The sequence below is a fragment of the Numida meleagris genome, chromosome 3, assembly GCF_002078875.1.
Source record: "Numida meleagris isolate 19003 breed g44 Domestic line chromosome 3, NumMel1.0, whole genome shotgun sequence".
Taxonomy (NCBI): Eukaryota; Metazoa; Chordata; class Aves; order Galliformes; family Numididae; genus Numida; species Numida meleagris.
This window is the reverse complement of record NC_034411.1, coordinates 77895225-77919227: the sequence shown is the minus strand read 5'-3', so window position 1 is coordinate 77919227 and position 24003 is coordinate 77895225. Positions and strand designations below refer to the sequence as shown.

General features: G+C 36.7%; 1 protein-coding gene across 2 annotated transcripts in view; it reads right to left on the bottom strand.

The window, feature by feature from the left end:
* The window catches only part of ME1 (malic enzyme 1), a 172721-nt gene that overhangs the window by 109453 nt on the left and 39265 nt on the right, over window positions 1-24003 (bottom strand). For both annotated transcript variants that reach the window (XM_021391605.1, XM_021391606.1), the window contains exons 2-3: window positions 22819-22952; window positions 14974-15123 (exon numbers count right to left, since the gene is read on the bottom strand). In XM_021391605.1, coding sequence (XP_021247280.1) covers window positions 14974-15123; window positions 22819-22952 — 284 coding nt within the window. The remainder of the gene's footprint in view (window positions 1-14973; window positions 15124-22818; window positions 22953-24003) is intronic.

The following is a 24003-nucleotide window of genomic DNA, read 5'->3' as shown; positions in this document are numbered from 1 at the left end:
CAGGGCACTGAGTCAATGCTTTACAGTAACACAGTTTCTCTGTTGACAATTCATCCGATCACAGAACTGACTTCTCAGCAATTTGTTTTCCCACATGAAAGGGTAAGATTAAAAACTGATAAGCAGAATAAATAAATCACTGTTTAGTGACAATGTGACTAGTTTGGGATTCAATTTAAATTCCATTTTTTTCTGACTATAAGAAGCAAGTCTTTATGTACTTTTAATTGATGTTTGGGCTATTTCCCTTTCATTGTTATTTTAGTGTTTGGTATCACTCAATAATTAGATCATAGAATCATAGAAACACCAAGGTTGGAAAAGACCTCCAAGATCATCCAGTCCAACCATCTATCTAACACCAATATTTCTTCACTAAACCATGCCACTTAGTACAACATCTAAATGTCTCTTGGACACTTCCAGGGGCAGTAACTCAACCAACTCCCTGAACAGCCCATCCTAGTGGCCTGACCACTCTTTTGGAGGAGAAATTTTTCTTAATATCCAGTCTGAACCTCCCCTGGCACAACTTGAGGCCATTATCTCTAGTCCTATCGCTAGTTACATGGGAGAAGAGGCCAACTCCCACCTTGCCACAATTTTCTTTCAGGTAGTTGTGGAGAGCAATAAAGTCTCCCCTGAGCCTCCTCTTCTCCAGACTAAACAATCCCGGTTCCCTCAGCTGCTCCCCATAAGGTTTGTGCTCCAGAACCCTCATCAGCTTCATTTCCCTTCTCTGGACACTCTCCAGAACCTCGATGCCTTTCTTGTAGTGAGGGGCCCAAAATGGAATGCAATACTTGAGGTGCAGGCTCACCAGAGATGAATGTAGAGGGACAAGCACTTCCCTGCTCATGCTGGCAATACAAACACTAGATAACATCACTTAAAAAATTCTTACTAACTTAAAAACTGGAGTAGCTTTAACAATGTTTTATTTAGACTACTGACTGACTATGCACACCCATAAAAACTTTCTAAAAATCAGAGCTGTGGCTGACTACTTTCCAAACTAAACAAGAGTGTTTGACTTTTATTTAAACACACATCTTTAAAAAGGGAATAGTAACTGAAATCTCATAGTTTAGAGTCATAATTAAAATCTGAGTAATTTTTAAAGAGATGGTAATCTAAAATATTTTAGAAGATTCAATGGAATGTTGCAAGAATAAATCAAAGTAAAGATCAATTTAGTTGTAAATCCAAAAATGTGCTGTGGTAGTAGATCCTTAGCATACAAAAGGTTCAGCTGCACATTCTTCAAACATCTAGTTGTTAATGTTTTCTTTTGACATCTCAATTTTAGCCATTTTTTTCAATTACTGCACTGATACTTGCTACAATATTATCCATCATTTTATGTTCATATTTTCCACTATCAAAACCACAATATTTTAAAATAGTAAAATACAAACAACCTGGCCAGCACTAGTTCTGCTAGTATTTCCTATTAAATTTTTAACATGCATGAATGTATGAGCCAGGCATACATCTTAGGACTCTGTCCAACAATAGCTTTACATGGGAAAAAAGCTGTAGGTCAAGACACAAAAACTGAGAGGCATACATGACTATATTTAAGAGTACGTTATCTGAGTTTGACAAAGTTGTAACAAACAAGTCCACTGAAAGTCACTCACGAAAGAAATGAGTATTTAAATTTTACCAGTAAAAAGCAGGAAATGTATATTTATATTTTCTACTTAATGTATATTTAGTTCTAGTTAATTGAAAGTATTATATTTAAGAATAAATGATTGGTTTTCTGACTCTATTAAAAATTACTAGAAGCCTTTATTGTACAATTTGAGAAAAAATACACTGGATACCCAAGGTAACATTTTAAACTTCAAACATCTGAAATGTATCTGGCCCACTGTCATAGAAATTAATCTTATCCATCAGAGGAAAATGGCCTTGTACTTTCTCTCCTTTTTGTATAAATTAATCCATGATCTCCTACAAAGTTTTTCATTTCATAAAGTCAGAATCAACATTTTGGGAAAAAGTACAGCAGATGATATCAGCTAACATAAACAGCTACTATTATTGTCAGCCTGTAGTATATACCTACATGAAACAAATCAGCACAGGATGCAGAGTGAGCTTCACGAGTAGTCACTGGGGACAATGTTATGAGATGCAGCCACAGCACAGGTGTTTCTGAAAACATTATTTGTGAACTTCCTGGCTGTTGAAGGGGTTGGAGGCTCATACCTGGTATAAAAAAAGAGGCATAGGCCTCTCTGAGGCCACTGCTACAGGAAGTCCATAGGCCATACTCTCAGACATTCCCCAAAGACAGACTTCTGTTTCACCGTAAGGCCCGAATGTGATGCACCAATCGCACATCACATGACCAAGGCTACAAACATCCTCAAGAATTTCATTTCATGCCCTAGTACTGCGTGTGCAATGTTGTATTTCTGCATCCTGTGTAAAGTGGCAAACTGAAAATAGAAAGCGGTACATTGCTGCGGTGAACAGAAATGAGACAGAATTGAAATGGCTCATATATTCTATTCATGTAAGGAAAACATATCCCCATGCTCATATTCTAGTCACCTGTGAATAAGCTTCATCTCCGCAACAGTAAGCCTTCCCTTAGATGGAACACTCTTCCACCAGAAAGCCCAACGTAATAACTTTCTAGGTACAAGTTGTTAAAGATTTGAGATCCCCTACACTCTTTTAACTTAAGGTTAAATAGAAATTCAAGACTAATTCGGTTGTTTTGGGAGTAAAGAGACAAATATAAGAACTGGATTTTGGTCCCCATTATATGAAAAGCAAGGGTACTGCATTTCTCAGTACTTGCTTCCCTGGAGTCTGCCCCTTATTTCTCTTGATTGATACATGCCTACTTCATCAGTGTCTACTTCTGGCTGGAAATCCTTTTTTCAGATTGGTATTAGCCAGCACTTGCTTTACCTACAAAAAAGCACTTGCCTTCATTGGTTTATGTGTTCTTACTGTTTGGTCTATTTAACCTATGATCCTAGCAGTCTTTCACACATTGACAGCTGCTTTCTATAAAAAATATTATTCTTAAAGCATGTAGTTTAATCACTTAATAGCTATTAGCAAATTAAGGTCCTTATAGGAAGCAGAACTGACTTGCAGCGCCACCACTTAGCTCTGAGACCAGTGATGAGGATGACAGAAGCCTCACTCAGCTTTCTCCACCCAGCCACAAACTGCAGTACTTCCATACGACTTCTCCTGTAGATTTGGCAAAGTTATGACCTGATCTTTTTATGTTTATTTTAAGTTTATTATAATTCTCATTGCTGACACTATTTTATTAAACAGCACACATAAGAAAACCATTGCATAAAGCTGTAAAACTTTGCCAAAAAGAACGGAAATTCCATGCAAGAAATAAAAGAATTTATTTCTACCTCAAAACATTCGTCTCTTGCCTTTTCCAGAAGTTTCTTACTGGAAGAGGTATATGGGGGGGGNAGGGGGGGGCGGTATGGGGAGACATCATTGCTCTCTTCAAATACCTGAAAGGTGATTGCAGTGAGAGAGGGGTTGGTCTCTTCTCACTGGTGGCAGGTGACAGGACAAGGGGAAATCGCCTCAAGTTGAGCCAGGGGAGGTTTAGGTTGGATATCAGGAAAATGTTGTTTACAGAAAAGGCTGTTAAGGACTGGAATAGGCTCCCCGGGGAGGTGGTTGAGTCACCATCCCTGAATGTGCTTAAAAACCATCTGGATGTGGTGCTTGGGGACATGATTTAGTGGTGGGTTGTTAGAGTTAGGGTAGCATGCTTAGGTTGAGGTTGGACTTGATCTTGAAGGTCCTTTCCAACCTGAGCAATTCTATGATTCTGTGATTCTATGGCTGTCTCAAAAACTCTGCGAAAAAATCTTCAGAACTAATAAGCATAATAAATATAAAAACATGACATATTAAGCACACAATAATCTCATTATCATGCTCTTGAATGCTGACAATTGTTATGCCTTCTTTTCATGTTAAATTGTCTGCTTCAAGATGTATTTAGAAAGCTTCTAGTCAGAGATAGAACACTATGATTTTAGCATATCCAAGTTACTGCAAAGTTGGGGGCTTTGACTTTCTGTTTTTGACTTCACCAAATACGAGGCTTTTTTTAAAGTTACAGTATCTTGTATTCAAAATGCAACAACTGGACTATGCTGGACTGCTGAGTAATGAGAGTATAAAGAACAGAGAAGCTGCTGACTAGGTAAAATGGGGATTTGAGTGGTGATGAAGGACGTGCAGCAAATGTACAGAAAATGAGAGCTGGAGAATTTCCAGTATAAGCATACCCCCAAAGGAAAAGCCCTCTGGACATGGACGGGGATATATACAGAATGAGCTAATAAAAGCATTGTAATGTTTCTAAGTCACTGGTGTTGTCTCATCTGAAATACTACTGGCACCTTGTTTTGCAACATAAAAAGACAGTAATGGGAATTACTGGAAATTTGGAGAAAGTTCTCTGCACATTGTCAGAGGGTGGGATTCCTCTCCCTCTGCAAAGATATCAATGTAAAAGAACATCGTGAATGCCTATCAATCACCTGTAATAGTTCTTTGCTACGTGCTCATGTTGCCTACACACATTTTGTAAACACATGCAGTAATATCATTTCATTTTTATCCCATTGATAGCCAGAATAGTCCTTTCTCTTGTACAGCATAGTCCTAGGAAGGAAGAAAGAAGTGCACACCTTTTTCTCAGTCCTTCTCAAGCAATAGATTGCATGTTTAAACATGACACAATGGATGTGAGAAAGGGCACACTTCATATCTCCTAGAACAACTACATTTGTAGTAGATCTTCTGTAAGTGTTTTTCTATGCATAAATGCACCCTGCTAAGTAATTCTGTATAATGTGTGCAAGAGGGTTTCAGAGTACCCACTTTTATGTATACTGAAGGACTGTCAGCCACAATTCTGTAACTCCTCAGCAACAGTAAGTTCAACAAAAATGTTAAATAGTCATTAGTACAGGTGTCTACTATGCACAGCAAAGAAGTCAGAGAAGACATTGTAGCATAGATGTGCAAGAAACAACATACTGATAGAAAGGATTTTCATTTTAACTACTTCATAACATCTGTGCAGTCGTTGTCCTGTGTTGCTGTTCTGTGATAAAAGAAAGTCCCTTCAATGCCTCAATACAGCATGAAGTAATATATGTAATCTAAAAAGATCTTTTTTGCTGGTCTAAAAGGCTAAGCATGCCTAACACTGAAAGTGTCAGACTTCAATGCCAACAGAAGTCTCAGAAAGTAAGCTGTGCCTTATCCTCTTTTTCCATCCTCTTGTCATCAAAAAATTGGCTTCCCCTATAATTGATTTCTGACTTTACATTTTCTGTCTATATTTAGCTGCACTGAAAGATTTACCTCATGTCTTGCAGCAAATCAGTTGCATTGCTCTAGAGAGAAGCCTAAGAGCAAAATCGCATATGTCATAGGTGGTGGTATGGTGGCCAGAGCCCTGGAACAAAATATGGCAGAAATATGTCATAACTAAGTATGTTTCTGAAGATTAAAATTAGTATGTTCTTTCCCTGGAAGTCATTCCAAACCGAGTTAAGGACACTTTGGTGCAAAGCTGATACTCAAGACCACCAAAGGCCAAAAAAGTTCAAGTCTTCAAGATAAGGAATTTGTAGACCCTACCCAAAATTATTACCTTCTTTATGATGGGGCTACCAGTATCAGTGATGTATCTCTGTTTCACCTGAGCACTGTCTTTAAGGATCTGACTTTACTAAGACCACTCACTAAGGTATTAACAGACTCTAGATATAAGAATCTGATAACTCAGGTTCCTGTTCCAAAAATAGGTTAAAAAATCTTGGAGCATTCTGGTTGTTGGTGGTGCACAATCTGCCAGTTGTCTGTGTTGTCCTAAATGTGCTAGGACAGAAGAGTGTCTGTCCACTGATATGCAAGCTATGTTTTACCTGCAGGCCACAACTTCAAGACTGTCCAGTGTCGCTCAGTCCAGAAGGGAGGCATCTGCATGTATCATTCTGCACAACAGGAAAAGATGAAGTAACATCCATTTGCAGATATTACATGGGATCTTCCATCAGAGAAGGTATTTGTTAATGCAAGTCAGAAGTGATCCTTACTAAGTCCAGAGATAGGACTCCAGAAATACTGTGGTTTTCAGATAACAGAAGTGGTCCTCTGAAGACAGATGATGGGAAATTCCTATAGTTTGTATTAACTCTAAGCACCAAGTCAGGTGAGATTTCCAGTTGTCTGTGTCTGATGAAGACAGCTTGTAACTTGTGTGTACATGAGCCTTGTCAGTTTGACAACTAAGAGCTGTTTTTCTGTATGACTGGTTTCAAAGGAAGACATTGGTATTTCTTGCAGTCTTAAGTGGCTAACAGGCAAGGATAACTCTTCCGGAAGATTCCTTGATGACTTCAAGAGATAGGACTATTTCATAGGAACAGAAGCATTTTTGTTAGAATAAATATCTGGACTAGGACATAAGCAACCTGAAGATCAAGAACCGTTCTTCAGTCCTCCTTGTGGACTAAACAAGTCAATAACACTAGAATCGAATTTGTATTTTAGAATAAGAGATTAAGACCCCATACATGTAGAAGCCTATGTTTAGGATACATTTTTTATAACTAAAATACTAAATAAACTAAATAAACTAATACTAAATAAACTAAAATTTTATAACTATAAAATTAAGAAATAAAAACAACTATAAAATATTTATAACTAAAAAATGGTCTAATGACCAATTAGGTCTAATGACCTACGGTCTAATGACCAATGGTCTAATGGCTCAACATCCAACTACTTTTGTATTTCTGCCTGAAGCAACTTATAAAAAGGGTCCCTAAAAAGGGACAGAAAATGAAGCTTGAGCAGTACCTACTCTAAAAATAAACAAACAAAGCAACACAAACACAGAGCCCCAGGAAACAGCATCAAAAAACCTACGAGATGTCAGACTGACATGTTTGCTAAGTTTGATAGCCTGTCCTTGAAGAAGTGTTGATCTAAGGAAAGTTAGGACTCTCTTATTGAAGCAAGTGACTCAGGGCCAAAGTGGCTTCAGGGCCAAACGATGTTGACAGTTAGGGCGCTGTATAAATCTGGCAGGTTGACAGAGGCTGTTTCACTAAGAGAAAAATGTGGTCGATAAATATCAGAGTAGGACAGAGCCAGTAAGTAGATCTCTTCCATACAGTATTACCTGATGAATTAGTGTAGCTCATAAGACTTTGGCCAACTTGAGGCATAAAAACCAAATAAAATTACTGTGCATTTTATTAAGGAATGTATTACTTTGGAAAATCTGGAAGCTTATAACCAGAAGACAGTATTGTGGGTTGGCACAAAGTCAAAATCTCCCTAAGGATTCGGAAAAAAAAGGAAGATATTGAAGAGGAACATGGTAATATGTTGATGCACTTTCTGATTATTAATAGGAAACTAGAAGTTGTTGAAATAAAATCACTGTTTTAAAAAGGCATTTAGATATCTATAGTGCATTTGTTGAAATATAGCCTACCTTTTTATATGGTATTGGCACTAGGGAGAAAACAATACTCAGAGAAATGTACTCTATATTTCTGTCCAGTTTCCTGCATACAGATCTGCAATATGACTGTTTTAACAACCCAAATGAGAAGGGTCTAACAATCACCACATTAAAAATTGTCACACAAACTGTCCTTCCTACATGGTGAAAAGCATCAGTAAGGAAATTCTGTGTTTCAGAAGAGTATTTTGGTAGGATGCACGGGGAAGAAGATAATCATCATATGTCGAAATCCATAGAAGTATAAGTTTCCATTGGCTCTGAGATCAGATGCCCTTGAAAAGAGAAATGTAAGTCCTTCAAGTTTATGGAGGAGAGGGAACTTTCTACTCTAATCTCTCACAAGAGATGGTGGAAAAGTGTAAAACACAAGTGTACAAATCAAACGAGAGCAGGAATCCCCTGGAAATATTCAGGATTTTGAGAAAGACATGGACAGGAAAACAGACAGGTAAGACCGGTACATTAGTTCTGGCACCCTTGAAGAGAAACCGCCAAGGGTGGTGATGAGAAGGGCCCTGAGGCTTTCTCAGAAAATTGTAAAGAGGGGAAATAAAATGATCCAACACTGACTGCTGCCAAACATTTTGAGAGTCATGTTTTGAGTAGCGCTGGCCTCATTTCCTCCTGCTCATGGCCCAGATGTTCTCCCTCCAGAAAAAACAGAGCAATGCACCATCAAGAGGTACAAACTTAGGCTGAAAGCCAAAAATTCCATGCTTGTGATGTGTTTTGGGACAAAGTTTCTTTTATGATCGTGATGAGAATTCCCAAGATTACCTGCTTAAGAAATCATCTATGCAGCTTGAGAGAGTAGGAAGAAGCTAACAACAATGAAAGCTTCAACTCAGACAAGACTAAATAAAAGACTACCTCAAAGTGCAACTTCTGTAAATCCCATCCATTCACTACAGGTGTAGGTAAAGCCTACATGCAAGCACTATGTGCATAGAAAGAACACCACATGGAGGATATTATATTTCATAATATTAGATCAGGACTATATATTTTCAGTTTAGCATAAGCTAATCATTCATGGTTCTGTTCTAAGGTAAATGTTTAATAAAAAGAGAAAAATTCACAATATGACTAAATGGTGAAACCTACTGTCAACATATTACCAAAAGTCATGAATTTAATGCAGTTCAAGAGAGACCAGATGGCTACATATGTATAATTTAAAGCATATCCTAATATTTTCAAAATCAAGGTACAACTTTTTTCATTCATCTATTTCTTAGACTCAGATATTGGCTTAATATTTACACAGCACTCTTAAGACCAAAAAGAGGCCAACTGACATCTTCCATGGAACGATTCTCACAACTTCCTCTGCAGAGTTACTGGCTGGTGACAGACTGAATAAAACACACCCTGGGCACAATCTCATGTAGTAAGCTTCTAGAAGACAGTCTAGAAGAAGAGAGGAATTCAACATTCTCATTGTGTGCCAGTTCTCTTTTTCCAGCTTTTCAGAATATGGCAAAATGTTACACTGGAAGAATCTATTAGCCTTACTTTTGAGTTGAGGAAACAACAGAACACTAAGCTAAGTTTTAGCTTGATGAAGGTAACAGAGAAGACCAGAACTATGCCAAAGAGTAGAATTACAGAGTGTCATGAAGGTGTTATGGTGCTTTAATTCAGCGAAAAGACTGTTCAAAAAGAAAAAAAAAAAACTAGAAAAGAAAGGAAAGCTGTCTGGAAAATGTCAACAGTTGTCATTCTCACAAGAGACAAAAGTGAAAATGACAAACCAACATTTACTTCAAAAGTGCTCTGCGAGGGGCTGCAATTATCATTACTGGTGGACAGTTGAATCCAATAACAGAAAGACTGTATAAAACTAGAAGAAATGCTACAGAATGCCCTATTAATAATCTGTTATAATGTTACAGAACAGCTTGCTACCTGGCCCATATTGTTAACACACACAGCCCTTACCAGCACTTGCTGGAGAACGGAACTCCAATATGTTATTTTCAAACAAGGATCTTGCTTATGACGTGTCTTTGTAACAGCATATTTCAGTTTCAGAGACTACCCTAAATATTCAGCCATGCTGAGCTCAATTAATAAAAAAGAATTCTTAAATGACTTTGTAACTTAATGTGATTTTAATATAATTTTATGCCATGAAAGAATCAATTTTAAAAAAGCGAAGATACTACTAAGATAACTGTTCAGACTAACAATCAGATTAATAATGGCTCAAAACATAAACATGTTTTGCCTAGGAAAAAACATCTAGATGCTCTGAAAAATCCATGGGGCAGTTATACTGGTGAAGATGTTATGTTAAATGAATCCAGGCTTTCTGATCTCAATCAAGAAAATAGCACATATCTGTGTGTGAAACAGGCATTCCCAAGGAAGCACCAGGAACTGGACTTTATTGGCTCTTGTGATCCAGGAGAACTTGACAGGTTTTTGGCCTCCTGTAAGTCAAGTCTGGTTTCTGAAGAGACTTGGATTTCAGAGGCATCCATCCAAAGGAATTAACAAAAAAATAAAATTAAGTCTCCAGTGAAAACCTCATTAAAAACTGTGATAAAAATTATTAAATGCACTGCAAGACTCAACCTTGTTCTGGCAAACAGATTGCAGCTCTGCCGCCAAGTTCTAAAATTCTGTAAGCTCTGTCACAGGAGACAAATATTTCCATCTTCTCTAATTCCATTTCCTCATAAAAAAAATTACACTGTCCTGCAGCTGAGAATCTCAATGTGTTTGGTAAACATTAGTATATCAGTGAAAAAAGAACTCATCCAGTAGAGTACATCTGTAAATGCATGCAATAAATGTGAAAATATAAATTCCCTTTGAGAAATATGAAGAAAGAAATCAATCTCAAATCTGTATGTGTTGTATCAATCAGACACTTCAATACAGTGGCAAACAATTACTATATCAGCACTTATAAGCTGAATATTTGACATGCCAAATTGCTATGTGAAATATGGGTACTAATAACCACCAATAACATTCTAAGTGTTCTTTAAAAATATGAGAAGAGCTAAAGCAAACATATTTTTAAAATACTTATTAAAAATCATTTCAAAATGCAATCTTGCTTAGACCTGGAGAGAATAAGAGAAATTTAGATTTCCTTTTTCTTATCATACAAGGAAGGAAAATAAGAAAAAGGGCAATGGTGAATCAATTATTAGAGATGAAAACTTCTGTGAGAAGACTTTGCTGAACAAGTACGTAGAAATTAGGGAAGATTTGATTCTATACATATGTAATAAGGAAAAAAAAGGTAAGGTTCAGGCTGACATACTTTGCCTCTTAAGTGGCAGCATCTGAGTATTCAATATGCAGCATCAATTTCAATTTAGGTACTTTTAAAATGGTTCCCAGTCAGCTTAACAGCACATGTCTGCCTCAGTAAATTACTCCAGAGGAGCTCTGACAGGCCTGTGCGGCTGCAATAGTTACCAGGGCTTCCTCTTTCTATATTCTGCCTGAAATGACTTTTCCTTCTAGGAATGGAACTACATATAGATTCACCTAACATTTTATCAGCATCTCAAGTCTTCCACAGAGCAATACTTGCCAATTTTTCCTCCCCTCTCTGAACACTGAGTTTACACAAGAATCTGAAGATCCTGGGTGTTCTCTCAACTATGCAAAAGTTGGTTTTGGACTCTTAGAGGAAATTTCCATTGAACTTTCCCATATTTATATTTTCTGGATGAATAAAGCAACTGAAAATACTGTTTTATTTTAGAAAACCGATTATAGAAATAAATTGTTTCTTGGCAAGTTCAGCGAAAGTTATATCATGTACACGCTTCGTTCAATTGAAGAACATTTTTCTTAAAAGAAAGGTAGAAACTCTTGACTAGAAAGTTACCTCAGGGATTCTGAGATACTTTTCGTAATGGGAGCGTGACTGCAGCAATATGGCCAGAACTCCACTACATTCCCAGCATAAGCCTTTAAAATATTTATCTGTTCATTTTTTAAATACCTATATATGTCTACAGTATATCAAACAAATCGAGTGGGGAGAATTCTTATAGAGGTCTGCATTCCTTCACTGGCCAACTCCCATAGGAGCCTCATCTTCCCTCATCTTCAATTGTTAGAGATTGGCTATGAGATCTGCTGTCAGATCTGTTTGTTTCTAGAACATTGGATGCTTGCTCATTATACTGATGGATTCATTTTACTGATGAAGCTGAATATTCACAGTGAGTAATGCAATTCTGAGTTGAGTTTTAATTTTACAAACAAGTATCAGTTATCCAGATGAGCGTCAAACCAGCGAACTGAGTTATTGTGCAGCTGGTTTTCTTGAGAAATATTGCTTAATCACACATTCAGCTAACCAGTCAAGAATGTTCATTCTACAATTGCAAAATACTGATTCAGGCTGAAAAGCATCTCATCTTAGCCACAGTGTCCTTCTGTAACTGTAAGTACATCTTGCGAGCCCATATAGTCTTCTAAAAACATGCAAGGGAGGCACAAATGATGATCTCATACACTGATCCCACTAGACACATATCTTTTAACTTTGAACTATTTTTCATTAACTCCTTGACTGAACACATAACTTGTGAAGCAGGAGTTTTAAGCTCACTTCACAACACACAGACATCCAACCAAATATAGAAAAAACTTACAGATTTAAACTGCATGTTAAGATACTACTTCGCAACTTTCAGTGTTATAAGAATATACATGTAAGAATATCATGATTACAGTAGACTAAATTGTTTATCTTTTATTCTTTTCTTCCTTTTCCATGCTAAAGAAATGTCTATTTTTTCTTCTTCTCAAGTTCAACTCACAGAGGGTGCTGTTTATGAGGGCTGTCAATACATAATGCTTAATACTAAATGAGTCACTCTCTAAAATACAGTTTCAAGCCAAATAAAGCTGATTGCTTTTCACAGACAGGAATAATTTTTGGAATAATTTACAACAAGCTTTCTCTTAGAAAAAAAGAAAAAAAATCTCTGCAACAGAATACAGTGGAAGACGACAGAGCACAGGTATTTCTTAAGTAGCAAAGAATCTGTCAAAGGGCACACTTCACAGACTTCTATTCCGAGACCTCTGATGAACACTGGAATCAGCTGAGTGCTTGGGGAATATAAGAGTAGGAAGTGAGCCACCGTGAACATAACTATTGGGAATTTGCAGAGGAACAGTAAACATCCGATTTGGCTAATGATATTTTTCTTAACAACAAAAAAAGCAAACAAATTTTATGAGATTCAGAACAAGACTGTAGATGCTTTTCAGCCATCTTTACTTAAATGAGTCATTAAAACACTTATTTGAAAGTGGTGAGGCAATCCAGCAGGACTAGATATGAAACCGACTTTTATAAATATCTTTCACATCTCCAAAGACAGTCAGTCATAAAAAACAAAGCTCACATGTAGCTGGGAAAGCAGTAGACAGTTGAATACAGCCAAGGCTGATTTTAGTAGCTCAAGAATACAACTGAATACCAAAAGGCACGTCAATGAAACATTCCTTAATATTATTCCAAACATCATTCATTCATTAGCAGCTGAACTGTGGTGAAAAAATGTCAAATACTAAATAGTGGATTGTCCTATAAATCATATAGGTTTTTTTGGACAAAGAAGTAAGTGAAACTATGTAAGACGTTTGAAATAGTGAAGTAGTGTAAGTAGTGAATTTGCTGATTTTCACTAAGAAAATAAACTTTTTTTTAAGAAAAAAATCTTTCCAGTATTGGTAAATAAAGTCATATCTTTAAGAACATACAAATATCAAGACACTTAAACAGCACCTGTTCCTTGCTCTGTCATCAGACAGTCACTGACACTGTTTAGAATATCTAAATAAATTATCAGAATGTATGTTCACTACTCATGTGCCAGCTTCAAGGCCTTTTTTTAAACAGAACACAGGAAAATCCATGGGGAACATAGCAACTTTGTGCGATATTACACTTACTGATAGTTTCATACTGAAGTCATTTGCTGAGCTTAGAGAATGCAGCTTGGTTTTTCCCAAGACTGCACAGTACATGTACAACTGCTATTATGCTTTGCTTTGTGATCCAGCACGGGCAGAGGTGCTTTTTGTGCAATATCCTATATGGCAAGAGATATCAAAGCAGTGACAGTTTAGGCAAAGTCTTAATTTACAGACAAATTCAGTGCTTTCTGGAAGGTCAATAAAATCACCATGGTGATAATACTGACGTGAAAAAAGATTACTTCTCTTGCTAGGAGAGGCACCTAAAAGCCACAGATTGTTAAACAGGTTTAAGCCAGCATTCTTGAGGTATTTTTGAACTTCTTTCTGTCTATAGAAGTGGGAATTTTTGTATTGTGTAATTGGCCAGATGGTCGTGACTCATTCAGTCACAAGGCCAAAATGATTTTTACACTAACAACAAAACCTTGAAGCCCTAAGGCTTATACCTCAAATACCTCCTGCTGAAGACACCGTCAGCAGCCATTTGTTCCTTTGGTCTTGCAAACCTCTTATTTTTGATTAATGTAAAAGAAAGATCGATGCAAAAAAATCCATTTCTTCTAACAGAACTATGCACGTATTGCTCAATTATCTCTTCTTTCTCCAGAGAATAGCACAGAATGCTCAAAAGTATTGTTCCATTTTGCATTTGGAGTGAAGATGCAGCATTGTTCACACTTTCAAGCCTCAGGAACTGTTTCTGATTGAAGCAAAAACATTGCCTTCACTATAGAAATTATCAACTTCTATAGGCCCTAAAGTCTTAGTGCTCTGCCAGTACACACAGAGTTCTCAAATAGCAACCACTATAAATCTCAAACTCTGTGGGCTGATGTTCAAGAGGCAAAGTTAAACAGAAGCCAGCAGAACTTACATCTCTTTCATATCACTTCCACATCACTCTATAAATACAGATGCCATATACAGAATAAAAGCACTCCAGTAGCCTACGAAGCCACAAATTATCAGGCAGTGAGACAGGTGCTTTGAGGATTATTGATTAATTCTACGATATCCATCTGTACACACTTAACGAACCCATAGATTGTATACATATTTTTATATATGTATGTGTACATAGAACATCCATAATGTAACTATACAGGTAGAAGCCAATGCTATTAAGACTGATAAAACAAATTTAAGACTAAGGATCCACGCTTTCATGGTGTTCTTACATGCAGCTAGAATTGCAAGGAAGTCAAATTTAAGTTAATGAGATTAAAATCGTATCCATATTTAACACAATTAAAACAAGCATTTACCTTCTTAATGCAACGCAAATGATTGTTTAATGTAGACCAAAAGTTAATTTGATTTATCACAACTATTACAGTTTTGGTTTACATTCAGCAATGTTAGAAACCCCCATGCAGAAATCTGCCAAGAAGAAAATAAGATACAATTACTTTTATTTGAAACTTACATACCGTGGCCTCCGAAACGCTAAACCATAGTGCTGGCAAGCCAGTCCCACAGTGGGAGTATAAACAATAGGCATGAACCTTTCAATGTCAGAAGTCAGCACTTTATAGAAAAGCTTTTCATTTCGATCCTGAAGACTCATTAGTAGAATATATCTGTGGAGAATTAAATATAATTAGGCAGGCATCAAGTGAATACATAAAGTAAATTCAGAAACAAAAAGGTACCTAGATAATTTGTTAAAGCTGTGTTTGTACTGCAACAGCCTCTTAGCCTCCTGTCTAGAATATTTAAATTCCTCTTTGTCTTAACAATACTATTTCAGACATAAAGGATAACTAACTGGTTGAGACAGGGAGAAGCTGAAACGATCACAATGTTGGCATACTCTACACCATCAGGAAGCTAAACCTGAGCTGATCTAGGTATAAAACATTATGCTGCAAGATCATTTTTAGTCTGTCAGAACCTAAACCATACATATCAATTATTTCATTTGAAATTAAATAGCCATTAAAAGAAAAATAATGCAAAATTACTCACTTACAGGAAAAAACTAGAAAATATACCATTTTCTTCTCTTGCTTCCATAGAAAATTCTCCCAAACCCAGATGAATACTTCAAATAAATACTTTACCAGTATGCTGTAGTACAAAGCTTTCAAAAACAAAGCAGACGTACGTCTTTCAACACTGACGTTTATCTTTGTAATGAAATCTACAATTTTGTCTTAATCTCCTAAGAGAAATCAGCTCTGGATTGCATTTGAAGAAGTTTTATATTTATTTAAAAAGAAATTCTGTGTAAAAACATAAGAAAAGCGAGAGTGAAAACATACCCTGCTTATCCTGATCTACTTTTGACTACCATCACTGTAACACTGAATAAATACTGAATTACTCATGATCCCAGCCAGGATCACTGAGTATGACCCTGCAAATGAGAGTCTTCATTTCTAGTAACTTCAAGTTATACAATTTTTTCTCAGGTAGGAGCTTGGTCAGTTCATGAACACTTGATATTTTGAAATCTGATGAGCCTAAGCAATTTAGCAAATATCAGCTGTTTTGTTAAAGTTTGGCTTTATTCATCAGCTAGAGAAGCATTCAACAAGCCCAGTACAAATGGGTAGTGCAGCCCCTTTGGCAACCAGAGACTGCAGTGAGGTGGCAGGAGTGAGAGGAAAACCAGTTAAATCCCTTGTGTTACTAAGAGTGTTCTAGCCCCCGTACAGATAAAGATTTTGCTTATGAGGGTGGACTGCAATAGGACAAGGGGGAATGGTTTTAAAATGAGACAGGGGGAGATTTACGTTAGATATTAGGAGAAAGTTTTTCACTTAGAGGGTGGTGACGCACTGGAACAGGTTGCCCAAGGAGGCTGTGGATGCCCCATCCCTGGAGGCATTCAAGGCCAGGCTGGATGTGGCTCTGGGCAGCCTGGTCTAGTGGTTGGTGACCCTGCACTCAGCAGGGGGGTTGAGACTCGATGATCTTTGAGGTCCTTTTCAACCCAGGCCATTCTATGATTCCATGATTCTATGATTTTGAAACCAAAATGTTGAACATGTTCTCTAAATACCATAATCATGAGATATCCTGAACTATCTTCCCTTCTACATGGAAGTTTTGAATGTTCTCCAGGGTTAAATTATATCCTACACTTGCAGTTCTCAGCTGCAAATACATATATACTAATTTTCTCTCATATTACTACCTTTCCTTAGAACCTTTAATTTTCCTAGCACTTTATCATGATATGGCATGTCTTTCAACTTCCTTGTATTCCTGGAGCACTTTCTTTATTAAAACCTTTCAGCTGAGAATGATTATCCCAGCATTTACCTTGAAATTCAAGCTCCTTCACATACAATTACAAATACATTTGAGGGCACACATTTGTTTCCAGGGGATATCAAAGTGGTGTTAGAGACTATCAGGTGCACTTAGGCCTGCTCTGTACCAGAGACTACAAGCATTCATGCAATCCAGGTAATTAGACTTTGAACAAGTTGCCAATATGTTTTTTTTCTGCTTTTTACCAGTTTTATTTAAAATGAGAAGCAGCTATTTAAAACTTTAGAATACCTTTTCATTGCCTTTTCTCATTATTCAGAGCGTTCTGGACTTTAAATACTGTAAATAAATCTTATACAGAATAAATTAAAAGATTTTTAAAAAACTTCTTCAAGGGCTTCCACTCTGTTTGCTAAAACTCTCCATTCTGTTCTTTCTGTCCTTGAGCAATAAACTGAGATCTAATTTTCTTATTTGTATTTATGATGCCACTTCTGTATTTGGGAATATGGTAAAAAAAAATTACAAACATAATAATGGAACAATACGTAAATCATATTTTAAAATATTGCATATTTGGCCATAACCCAATCAGCATAATAAATATTATTATAAGAAGAAAAATATTTCTAGATAAGAGCAGCTGTGATCAGAAGGCTAATTTCCAGTGATGGGAATAAAATATCTCTTCAGACTACGTTCTTATGAGCTTCAGCTTTCTGAGAAATTCCTTTTAAGAAGGAAAACCAAAAATCCTTCATCCTCCAAGTGGTTTTGGTTATAAGGCATTAGACAACAACTATGCATCTCCTAGCAAAATCCAAGTGATCTACAGAATTAAAACCATGAAGCAGTTTTCAGCACTGTGTTTTAAAAAAGATACACTTAAAATGCAGTATTTCTTGGAATCTTTTACTAAAGCCCACATGTAATTAAAAACAGTGAAAACAAGCAATAAAATGTGGAGAATGATCACTTGTGCTATGAAAAAGGAGAAAAATACTATCTGTTCTCAGACGAGGAGTCTTGAACAAAGATTTCAAGGAAAAGTCTCAGAAGAAGAAAACCAAGAACTGGCAAGGAAGGCAGTGGAGACTGCCAAGTATTCACAGTTTTCCTATGTTATTCTGCCTCCTTGCCTTTACTTCACCTAAGAACTTTTAGTGCTAGATTGCTCTTTGTCTGCTAAGAGAGGGGAAATTTAAGTTAGATGTTAGGAAGAAAGTTTTTACTCCAATGACAGTGAGGCACCAGCACAGCTGCCCAGAGAGCTGTGGGTGCCCCATCCCTGGAGGTGCTCCTCAAGGTCAGATTGGATGGGGCCCTGGGCCACCTGAACTGGTGGGTGGCAGCCCTGCCCATGGCAGAGGGATTGGAACTGGATGATATTTAAGGCCCCCTCCAATCAAAGCCATTCCATGATTCTATTAAAAATAGAATTAATTACAGTAGCAACAAAAGGATACAAACCAAATCTCATCCAAAAACCAAAATAAAACTGATATAGCTACTGGAAAATTAGACTATTTCTTAGGATAATTTACCCTGCATGTGCCCTATTGATCTGCATTTTACATAATACAATGGAATGGTTGAACAAAAGCAAATAACAAAAAACAACAGCATTTGCTCTTGTCTTGCAAGACATGAGAGCAAATAAAGGAAACTTGGAAGAAATCTATATATGTCTGTATGTATAACTTGTATAACTTGTATAAAGACTCATACATTACTTTGAATTAACAATGTCAATACAGAAATGTTATTTAAAACAGTGAACTTAAAGAAAAAATAAAATTACACAATACTATTGGGGAAAAAAATGATCTGATGGCCCCTCCCCTGATCCTCACTCATTCAGTAAAATTTTTACTGATATAAATGTTTGAAGAAAAAAAAACTCTGATAGAAGATATGTCTGTCTAAAGGGCAAAGACTTCAATGTCGATATGGAGCAAAAATAATGACAATTAGGAACATACGGGGGAAAAAATCAAATTACTTGCAGAATTCGTTGCAGCTTTTCCACATTAAGTTAGAGGAACAGAATTATTTTCTGTTATTGGCTTCTTTTTTTTTTGCCAAGCATACCAGGCAGTATATTTGCTTCTGTTTCACTTTCATCTTATGTATGAACTTGTGGTATTTCAGAACACAGCAATTCCACACTACAAGTCAGCAAAGGAATTTCAGCCATGCCAAAACATGTAATGCCATGGTACTGTCAGCTTTGCTTTATGAATTTGCACAAACATGCTTTCCAATCAAAACCAGAGCAGGCTACAATCCTGCCAGTGTACAGCACTGTCTTACACAGCACATGTTTCATCAGATAATACTCTTCTTTCTGAAGTACTTAGTAGCATTCGGTACTGTCGTATCCAAATGCACATATGTAATCCTTTGTACTGGGGTGTAAAACACACCAATACGCACCCACAACCAAATTCTAGTTTCAGGAAGAAAACAATAGCATCCCTTTCTCTCTTCTCAATCACTGCTCTTATGGGAAGGAAGACTAGGTACATGTGAGAAGTAACTTTTTTTTCTAGAATTATTATCTTTGCCTTCACTAGAATTGTCCTTCAATTTCCAATTAAAACAGTCAAAGTCTTCTGACAGTCTCAGTCAATGATAGGATTCAAGTAGTATCACAGGAGCAGGATCACATTTCCTTCTCCTTTTAATATATTTCAACACGAGTGCAAGTACAGGAGACCAGAGTTAACACACAGCCTTGAAGGATGATATTTTTTTAATTCAAAAAATGGCTCTGAGCTCACACATGTGTAGTGTGCATGTTTGCAGAGCGTGGTGTCTACTGACACACTCCAATAAAATTTGCAGACAGTTGACTTATAAAAACAGCTGCAAATAACATTTTGCATGCACAAGTTTTTCACGCTCAATTCACACAAACATCTTGACTCTGAAAAGAAGCCCAAGTTCATAACCTGTAAAGGAAGCGTCTTCTGTGTGCAAATACTACCAAGTTTTCAGTCAGTTTGTTCAGCCTGGAGCAGAAGACCTGAGGGGAGGCCTCATGGCGGCCAACCGCTCCTCACAGGGAGAGGAGGGGAAGCTCTGAGCTCTGCTCTCTGATGTCAGTGACAGAACAGGTTCTATTCTTCTATGAAATGTACACCTATACATGTAACACTCAAGTGGTTTTACTTTGCTAAAAACTGAAGAAAACACCACTACATCAGAATTCATAGAAAATTTCTTTATCGCACTACAGCATGACATGCAGAGTCAATTTAGACCTGCTGGGTGTTCACACAGAATACACAAGCCATTTCTTAAAGATAGAATTTCATTTTAGAGGGACTTGTGGATTTATATAATTTTAATTTATATAATTTTGAGTGTTTAAGTTCTTAATTTACCCAATTTTACATTGATCAAAGTTTACTCTTCAATGCTTATTACATAGCTGCTATAGATCTATGTTACCATCTGAGGTTGTAAAGCCCCTCCGGAAATTGCCAAGCTCATATTCCTGCTTCAGGCACAATCAGTGAGAGCAGGTTGCCCACGACTGTGTCCATTTGGGTTCTGCCTCCAAGGATGGAGACTACAACATTTCACTGTTCCAGTGTTTGTCTAACCTCACAGGCAAAAAAGGTTATTTTTCTTGTGTTTAAATGGAATTCCAGGTATTTATGCCCATCGTATCCTGTCCTGTCACTGGTTACCACAGAGAAAAGCCTTGTTCATCTTTGCTCCCTGATACCAAGTATTTGTACACATCAATCAGGTGTTCCCCAAGCCTTCTCTCAACCTGAACTACAAGATGCCTAGGTCTGGGCATGGGCATGCAATAACCTCTATAATCATACGGTAATCATTCCCAGGCTGATTCCAACCCAGGCCCAGTACCACGGCTGGCAAATTATGTCACTGCACTGCTGGAAGTGAAAAGGCAAGGTGGGACACAGGGACCAGAGGTCTGTTTGCAGATGAGCTGCACTGAGCTCAGCCCTGCGGTACCAAGCATGGTGTCAGACCCTGGTCCAGTTTATTGACCAGTATAAATGTGGCCACTCTGCTTCTTCAGGCTACATTCTGCAGAATAAGTCTAGATAATGAATACAGCTTTTAAAATATTTAATATTAATTACTAAAATATTTATTGAGTATTATGACTAGTGATCACATTAATAGCTTTTAATAGTCTGACATCTTTTCTACACGCTGTAAGACTTACTAGTTTTCTCAGCTAAAGTGTTTTACTAAAATCCTATTAGCAACAACAAATTTATACTTCAGAGCCACACAATACAATATATCCTTTACATTAAAAAAAGGTTTTATACTAAAAAAATGGCTCTTCAGTAAAAAAAAAAAAAAGGCAAAATACAATATACAATCTCATCTTCAATGCACATGGATGTAATTTTGTAAAGTCTGTGTTTCTGTTGCAAGAATGGACGGCGATAGGAGCACAAAAGAAATGTCTCTCACCCAACTGTTTTTTTTCTTTCTTTTTTTTTTTTTAGAGAATCTACAAAGGAAGACTCATAGATGAGAAATAATTAAATTGAACTTTTGTTTAATTATTTATATACAGTCTTTAAGATTGTCAGGGTAAGATAAATTTGGAAAAAATTATCTCCAAAGAAAAAAACTTCCAAAAAAACTTTTTAAAATGTATACTTACTTATATTTGTGTACATTGTATTTTTTAGAAAACTTATCTTCCCTCTCCAACGTGCAAGTCAAATAGATTTTTCTTTCTATGATGGTGGGAGACCACTGGAATCAAAAGATCGGTATGTTGTGTTTTTTTATGTTTGAAATGGCTCAGCATTCAAACTTTCAATGACCTATCATACAGAAGTGACAGTTGTTTTGTGTTTTTTTTTTCCTTTTCCTGCAGAAATTCTTCATTGTGGCAGAGAGCTATTTAAATGTCCAAAAACTTTGGCTGAAAAGTAAAGAATTAAGATTTGTATATACTGCTAATCTCCTCTTGAATTCTGCATAGTTAAATCTGCAACTTTCCATCTGTGTTGTTTTGAGAAGCACAAGCACTTTTTTTCCCATGACCAGAACTAGGAGCAAAAGTTCCTTGCAAGTGGAGGAACACATACAAATTGGTATAAAAGGCTTTTCTCCCTGCTTTTAAGTTACAGATGAATAGAAAATACAGCAGTTCAGGTAGAAACAAACAACTGTATTGTCCTCGAATGAAGGCACTTCTTCACAGCAGAGTTAAGGAGGAGATGAAGACATAAGAACAGAAGAAGCTCTCTGCTATGGTAATATATGTGTTTAAAGCAGGTGTTCCTGAGACAGTTTATGCTAGGCTACACATAGAGACTCAGACTCGAGCATTCTAGCCTGAGAGGTTACTACTCTGATAGCTGATATTTCTCTCCTTGAAATCGTTGGAGGCTAGCTAATGCAGAAAAGATACCGCAACCATGCACTCTGCATGGACAAGGAGGGCCATGCTTCTACTATTCTGCCTCTATGAAAACGTAACATTACGGGAACTTCAAATAGACACCAATAGACAGGTATCTAAAAGCTGCTGGTTGTATAAAGATAACAAGACAAGCCACAACACAGAAAAGCAAGGCACAGGGGGAAAAAAATAGAGGAATACTACTATAATCTATGTAGTTTTAACAAATGCATATCCCTAAATGTTAAACCCCCCCACACCAGCTTTGTCCTTTAAAGATCTGTATTACATACCAGTTTTATCATGCTTTATGTATTTTATATATTTTGTATGTGTATGTATCTATATACAGGTAAAGATGTTGTTGAGTTTTTAGCTTCACATCAGTTCTTTTCTTCTGTTGATCTTTGTTGACATTTCGTTATTATAATAATACATTCCTGTCAAAAGTACTAGAATACTCTTATTTAAAACTCAGAGCTGATTTTTGAAGAATGCATTTTGTAAAGCTATATGTTACACATTTAGCTTAATGACTCTCAATTTTCAACAGCAGCAACAGCTCAAAATTCATCTCATCTACCATCCAAAAAGGACCGCGATTTGATAATTAGGTTCCAATTTTACAGCCATATATTACCTGTCTAAGTCGGATGTCAGTCTTTCAAAATTCTTAAGAATAGTCAAAACCTGGACATCTTGACTGAGAAAGCAAGGTGGCAACAGTCCATGGATATTCAGTTGTTGCCTTTCCTCCAAGGTAAAAGCCATGCCCTGCAATAAATATATATACATATAAGAGAGAGAGAGACTGGGAGATATCCTTCAGTAAAATTCTTCAGCAAAATATAACACAGGTGAAGTCAGCATCAGAAAAAGAACCTATTTAATACTAAAAAGAATTAAAAAATATGAAATGATTTTGGAAAAAAAGTTTACTACTGAGTATAAGAGAACAGCCCTGTACAGTGCAATAGCCCCATTCCAGAACAGAATGAGTTAAAACCTTCCAACACCGCAATATTATTCCCTGCAAAGTTGTTAAGCTGCAGCTCAAGTAGAGAACAGCGGTCCACAGGCTTTGGAAGGTGAATGAATGTTCTTAAACACTTATTTGGCTTTCTTCTAAACACAGAGCATGGATAATGTTCATTTCAGTGTAAAAATTATGATCTTAATATCTGAAAGTTTTTCAAGATCTGGGTTATGACAGATGTTCACGTGAATTTTTTAACAGAATGCCATAGTACAGTGAAGTAGTCGTTACCTCTTTATAGTCAAAGAAGCTGATCCAGAACCTAGTGAAGTCAGTCAACAGAAATATGGCTATTGTGAGTTCGGTGTAAATCCAGATCCAAATTTGTTCTGTTTTTCAAATTCACCTTCAGTTACAGTAAGAAAAATCTTGGTACAGACTCAGTGGATTTCTTCATAGCATCCAGAATACTTTAAAAAGTACTTAGTATGTTAAATGGACAGTCATAAAATACAGCGTTTGCAGCTTAAAAGTTGGTAGACTGCCAAATATCTGCCAAAAATCTACTTTTATAATGAGGTATGTTTGTCTAAAATATCTTCAGAAATTACTCAAACTATTGAAAGAAATAGTATGCCTTTAGAGCAGAAAGATGATAGTGAGTGTAGTACATCAATACCAAGCATCCTAACTGCTGAAGTTTTACTTTGCTATGTTAACTGTAGCCAGAGAGGACTGTTGATGAAATCAGATTTTTGATCATTTTGGGAATGTGAGAGGGCTTTCTTCTCTACACAACCTATCAAATCTATACGTTTCACACTATAACCACTACATGAGGCTCCAACA